The sequence below is a fragment of the Alligator sinensis genome, unplaced genomic scaffold, assembly GCF_000455745.1.
Source record: "Alligator sinensis unplaced genomic scaffold, ASM45574v1 scaffold216_1, whole genome shotgun sequence".
Classification (NCBI taxonomy): Eukaryota; Metazoa; Chordata; order Crocodylia; family Alligatoridae; genus Alligator; species Alligator sinensis.
The window spans coordinates 4646412-4653268 of NW_005841868.1; the positions used below are offsets into that span (position 1 = coordinate 4646412).

General features: G+C 46.7%; 1 protein-coding gene across 1 annotated transcript in view; it reads left to right on the plus strand.

Moving 5' to 3' along the window:
* SEC14L2 (SEC14 like lipid binding 2) overlaps positions 1-6857 on the plus strand; it is a 32306-nt gene that overhangs the window by 18252 nt on the left and 7197 nt on the right. Inside the window, exons 7-9 of the mRNA XM_006016829.3 lie at positions 1468-1528; positions 2032-2115; positions 6111-6217. Coding sequence (XP_006016891.1) covers positions 1468-1528; positions 2032-2115; positions 6111-6217 — 252 coding nt within the window. The remainder of the gene's footprint in view (positions 1-1467; positions 1529-2031; positions 2116-6110; positions 6218-6857) is intronic.

Genomic DNA, 6857 nt, shown 5'->3' on the forward strand with positions numbered 1-6857 from the left:
CCGAAGGATCATTTCCTTAAGGCACAGCCACCCTTCTTGGGCTCCCATCTCCTCAAAACTCCTACTCTGCAGTGCGTCCTTGACTAATCGCCTGAGTTCAATGAAATCAGCTTTCCTAAAGTCTAGCACTTTCACCCTGCTAGTTACCTTACCCACTCGACGTCTTATGGTGAATTCTATTATTAGGTGATTACTGACCCCCAGATGGCTACCGATCTGGAGGTCCCCTACCATGTCATCCCCCGTTGCCAATACCAGATCCAGTATGGCATTCCCCCTAGTGGGACCGTGTACATCCTGTGTCAGGTGGAGGTCCTGTACACAGGTTAGAAACCTGCGTGAGCGGTGGGACTTTGCTGTCTGTGACTCCCAGCAGATGTCCGGGTAGTTTAGGTCCCCCATGACTACCGCCTCTTTAGCTTTTATGGTCTCCGTGAGCTGCCTCAGGAGCCCTGAATCTCTTTCTTCCCCTTGATGTGGGGGTCTGTAGCAGACCCCTACCACCAAATCCCTTTCTCCTTGCCCCCCATGTAGCCTAACCCACGATCCTTCTACTTCCTCATCCTTGGATTCCGTCTTGATGAGGGTCGATGTATATTGCTCACTGACATAGAGCGCAACCCCTCCCCCTTTCTTCCCCACCCTGTCCTTTCTGTACAAGGTCATACCAGTAGTTCAAATACAAGAGGTTTTGAACAAGTATGTCCTTGTGTACTGACTAATCTCAAGCTTTCCAAAGACATAACCCAGGCCCCCGCCCCTCAAAATCATTTAATTACTTTAGAAATCATGAGATCTAGTTTTCCTCCAAGGCTGTGTTATTAAGCATGAAAAGCTTTAATCCCATGGAGTTATTCTTTTGGAGGAAAAATTACTCTCTGTAAAAAGGAGTGTATCTTAGTGTCTAGGTGTCCCATAAGACCATCTTCATCTCCCATGTGCATTTTGTCAGTTGTGTTTATGTTTTAATGCCCTTTTAAATATCTAGGAGCTGGGGCTCTTTGACAGTCTGTCCCCAGCATGAGTCCCCATTCCTGAGAAACTGGGATTTGGATTGTTTGTTATAGACCTCTACTTGCATTTATTGCTGGGTTTGGGTCTTTGATTCTGTTGTCCTGTGTTCCTGACACAAGGTAGGACACTTGGAGTTCAGATTTGGTAGTGGAAGAGATGGAGCACTGCTGTTTAAAGCAAACAAACCAATTGTCCCTTGTTGCAGAAGCCTTGTACCAAGTCAGAGGGGGAGCAGGAGGAGGGAAAGGGCTGACTGAAATCACTGAAGTCTTCTTGCAGCTCTCTCACTTTGACTTGGGGATGGGCTGGTGGAGCACCCTGGATTCATTTTCCTCTCTGTTCTGCACAGCCCCATATGTACTGATCAGACATATGGTACTGGGGTTTATGGGGGCTGTGGAGGGATCTTTTTCCACCTTGCACCAACTGACTAAAACTTCTATTGATTTTCAGTTCCTTGGCATGTTTGAGGAGAACTACCCTGAGACCCTGAAGCGTCTGTTTATCATTAAAGGTGGGTGTAACCCCATGCAGGACGTGCCTTGGGGAGTGTTCCTTTCTGTGTGCAGGCATACATGCATTTGCATTCTCATGCAGAACATAGACATGCATTTGAGGGCCACACAGCATCTGTGAGTCTGCCTCAGATGACAAAAATAAGGAAAAGTCATTCTGGGCATTGATTTGTGCAGACCCACTGGAAGATGCTGCATTTTTGCCACCACGGGCACGGATTTATTGGTCTGGCACCTAGGTGGTGAAGCACAGTTGATTATCTCCCAGCTGGAGATGCCATGGTTAAATCCAGGAGATGCACCACACTATTGACCATGAACTTTGTAGTTGTACCTGGCCACCTTCTCTCCATTCTGTTGTGCAGCACTGGTGGTCCAGGCTAGAGATTGGGACTAGGATAAGTAAGGTGCCCAATAGGGGATGGTGCAGGAGGTAGTGGGCCAAGTGTGGCATGGAGGATTTCTGGCCCATGTCACTACCTTCTCTCTGCCTCTTTTGTAGCTCCCAAGCTCTTTCCTGTGGCCTACAACCTTATCAAGCACTTCCTGAGTGAAGACACCCGCAAGAAGATTGTGGTCCTGGGAGGTGAGTTTATCTTCTCCCTCTGCTCCTGCCTTTCCCCTCCCCTCTGTCCCTGCCCCCCACAGTGATCAGCAGGTAGAACCTACCCCTTTCCCAGAGCCTTCCTCTAAGGGGAAGAAAATATCCAGTCACCTAATCTCTGTTTGGCAGTGTGATGTCATAAAATATTGATTCCTATTGGCTAGTTGCAGCTCTAGTATCACCAGCTGGAGAGTTAGAGGGCAGGAAGAAGTCTCATGGCTATTTCAGTGCTGGGCAGAATAAATGAGCCTATTCAAAGTCATTTGCTATGTCCTGTTAGCTAAGCAAAGCCAGGCCTGATGAGCAGTTGGATGGGAGACTGTTACAATAAAAAAACTGGTGACAGTCTTCCTTTTGATTCACTGCTGGTACCAATGGCTTGGTGTGATGCTAGGGAGCACTGTGCTGTATCTTAGACAGCTTACAAAGGCACATTTGGGGCTGCTGTGGATCATACCAAATTCTGTGATTCTTTTTGATAAATGAAACTAAGTACCTTGGTCGAATTCATTTTCCATAGCTACATTCTGCCTCCTAAATCCCCCTGTAGAGTTCTTTGCTTGCTGTCCTAAAGTGTTGTGGCCAATGCTGTCCTCCCCAAAGCAGTTCATGTGTTTGGTCAGTAAAGTCTTAGGAACCCTCTGTGTGACCATGTGTAAGCTTTTAGTTTGCTGCTGTAAAAAGGAAATGTGCAGGTAGACCAGGGGCACCTTGATATCTTGACCCATGTTTGCTTCTCAGCTTCCTGATTACCTTTTTGAAAAAAGCCCTGCCAGACCAGCTGTGATCTCCCTCTGCTGCTCTATGGTCACTGAGTGACCACAGCCTGTTCCCTGGCCTGATCTATTCACACCACTGAAGGTACTGACTCCTGTAGAGTGTCCATTCCTGATGAACGTTAAAGTGTAATTGATGTCAGATTCACCTCAATTTAAGTAATCAATTAGTCCCGGATGCTTATCACCTTCTCCGTAAGGTTTTCCTTTTCTTTTTTTTTCTACTAAGGCAGTTGTTGCTCTTCAGCCAGCTGGCTGAAGAGTACCAGGACCCTTCTTGATGTAATATTCTGCACACCCACACTCTCACCTGCCACGACTTGCTGATAAGGGAGAAAAGATCCCACACTCTCCCCTGCCACGACTTGCTGATAAGGGAGAAAAGAAGAAATGTCTGGGCATGTAGCTTCTTGCACAATGGTCCTTCGATCTGCCTTAGTATAGTGAGGGCTCCACCAACCCCTATACCCTCTCCCGTTCCACCGGGTGTTAACTTATAGTCCATATAATCTGCCAGAGTCTATCAGAGTTTTTCCTATGCCTCTGACTCAAATAAGTCACTACCAACTTAGTCCTGGTTAGCTTCCACCAGGGCTTTAGAAAATGAACTGACTTGTGTTTAAACAGCCTCCCGGCTTATGTGCAGATAGTTACTCTTCACTATCGCTCTGTGTCTAGGAGGGTTCTTCCCCTCTTCCCAGGTGGAGAAAACAAAGTTAACTTATCTCTGTCCTTCTATTCTATTCAGGTCTTTATGGTACCTCCTTCTCAGTCCTTCTATTCAGGTCTTTACTGTGCCTCCTTCTCAGTCCTTCTCCCTGGGCTGCTGTGATGAGGCTTCAGTTTACCTGAAAGCTGCTTTGTCTTGGCTTCTTCCCTGCCAGCTCTCTCACTAGAGCTGACTCCCTGAAGAGCCTTCCTTGCAGCCTCTTGGATTGCTCTCAGCCATTCTTGGTCTCACTCTGTTGGATTCAGGAACTTCCAGTTCTGGTTGTTCCCTCTTATCTGCTCCAAGTCTTTCTTTATAGTGGAGCTCACATTCCTTCCTCCTCCCCTCTGGAAACACCAGGAGAAGAAGGATCCCTGTGTGGCTCTGTGTGGGATGGCTGCTTGCAAGCACCCTTCCAACCCGTGTCTTACTCTCTGCCACCGGTGTGTCTTCTCTTCCCTTACATAGAGCAATGAAAACCAAAAGCCTGCATTAATTTCACCCCCATTAAACTTGTGTCAGGTCAGGAGAGGGGTGGGAACCAACTCGAGTGTTAAAACCTCTAGAGTTTTAACAGGAAGATGCTGGTGGGGTGGCCTCAGGGAGCAGAATCCTGCCCACATCAGATAGACCCCCCCTGGCTGCATACCTCAATCTTGTCTTTTAGCATGGCTTATTTGGCAATTGCACCTGGGGGCCCCACAGTGGTCTGGACTCTGCACACACACAGCTGGAGATGGTCTGTACCCCAGAGAGCTCACAGTTTATATAAGAAAGACAGATGAAGGGAAGGACTATTATCTCCATTGTATGGGCAGGGGACTAAGGCCCAGAGTGATTATGCAAATTATCCAAGGTCAGAGCTAGGCTCAAGTGCAGATCCTTGAGTCCTAGTCCCATGCCTAAGCAATAGGCTCATGATTCCTTCCTCTTCTGGTCTGGAAGCATCTTCTGTGTAGTAAGACATGATGTGATGTTGATTTTTGATGCATGTGAGAAGGGGCATATCGAGTCTTTACATTGGCAGGCTGGGGATAGGGAAGATGCTGGGCAGAAATTCTACAGTGGAGCTGAGAGCAAGAGACAGGGACTGTACTGACAGTGTTGTCTTCCCTATTTCACTAAAGTTCACTAGTAAAAGAGAGCAACCCTATGTCCCTCCCTGTTCTCATTCTGGAAACCTGTGCCCTGGGGAAGGGGCTATGTCCCATCAGCTTGGTACCTGATGGGAGCTGGATTTCAGTCCCAGACAGCATGCGAAACTGTGATATAAGGTGGACAATGAAGCCAAGCACTCAAACCAGTGGTTCTTAACCTTGTTAGACTCAAGGCACATCTTGGAAAATGCCTGCTCTTAGTTTTCACTCATTTTTTGACTACAGAAAAATAATAGAGTATTTTTTCTGTTTCAAAGAACTCAGAAAGACCACAGTAGAGCAGAAAGTTTTTAAACACTATGGATTCCCTGTGAATCATGTCTGCACAGTTAACAGTTGTAACATTGTGTTGTAGCCTGAGGTACCTTGAAAGAATCTCAAGGCACCCCAGCATGCTGTGGCACCCTGGTTGGCAATTGCTGGCTCAGACTCAGAACAGCTATGGAGGCACAAAGTGCTTCTGCTGCCTGTAGCTATCATGGCCTTTAATTTTGTTTGTTCTGTGCAGCAGTCTTGCTGTCAATAGCACCCAATTGTCCCTGGAGAGTAACCACCAGGGCATTGCCCTTTGCCTGGAATGTACATTGCACTGGGAACAATGTGGGGCTTAGATAGCATCAGCCAGGGACTTGCCTCTTCAATCTCAGCCTCTTGAGCCCTGGTGCTGGACTCCTGCCAGCATTTACTCAGCTGCCAAAGGTTCAGACTTGTTCTTTTCATCCTGTTTGTTCCATTTTCCTCTGCTACTTCAATCCCATTGCAAGGTCCCACAAAAAAGGGAGTATTATTTCCCTGCAGACTTCCTCGCCTTGTCTCAGCAACTTGTATTAGTACCAAAAGCATGTCTTAGGCACAAACCTATCTTCACTAGGTCAACTGTTTTGTCCAGGAGTATTGTCACCCCCAACAGCTAGGGCTTGAATGCAGGGTGGGAGGATATAGCGCACTGTGAGGAAGTGACCACTATTCTCACCTGTGATTCTACCCCACTTCCCGCAGCCCTCATCCTGAGGGTGCAGACAGATGTAACATCTGAAGTACTTCAAATGCCTCTGAAGTGCTTCACAGGGGGAGCTGGGCAGACACTCAAGCCCTTTGAAGTGCTCCAAAAATAGGGAAGTGCTCCAAAAGTGGCCTCAAAGGAAACAAGTACTACTTAGAAATGCATCAAAATGAAACTCTTCCTGTTACTTTTGCATGCTGTTCAGAGCATAACAGGACACTCCTAGATGACTAGATGATCTCTGAAGGTCCCTTCCAGCCCTGCTTTTCTGTGGTTCTATGATGCTGTGATTCCTACTCCTGTAAGTTGGCGGCTTCTCTCTCTCCTGTTAGCAAACTGGAAGGAAGTCTTGCAGAAGTACATCGACCATGAGGAGATCCCTGTGGAGTTTGGAGGAACTCGTACAGACCCAGATGGAAACCCCAAGTGTGAGACCAAGGTATGGTGATGTTACCAAAAACCCAGTACCATTTGATCTTTTGAGAGACAAGACTACAGCTTGTCTATGATCAGGACTCCTTTGCAAGTTTAGACACAGAATTCAGGGACAATTTGCAATTCCCTTAATGATTACTCTTTTTGTAAACCAAATCAAGATACAATCACATTTCCCAATGATCCTCCATTCCCTCTTAGCAGGCCATGTATTACTACCACTGAAGTCAGAAAAAGAGGCAAGAGACAGGTCTGTAACCCAACCTTTTATTGATTATATCCCAAAGCATAAGAATAAGCACTTGTCTCTATGTAACTGCTTGTAACAGCACAATACAGATTCTCACCTATACCACTTGGGCGAGATGCAGGACGGAGGAGGATGGTGGCATGCAGGCTGGTAGCAGGTTGTCTTGAATTTGCTCAGATCTTCTCCAGATTTCCCCTGTTTACACCCAACATTTGTATGTGGTTTATTTACATAAATATTCCGATGGGTGTTGTTCAGATTTCTTTGTTTCACTGAGACTTTAGGAACTGGATTGAACCAGTTTTTCCATGGATTTGGAAGATGCCAATTAGCTGGGGTCTATGTCCTTGTGAATAGTATATTTCTGGGAGAGAGGACTTCTTATCTCTTTCCC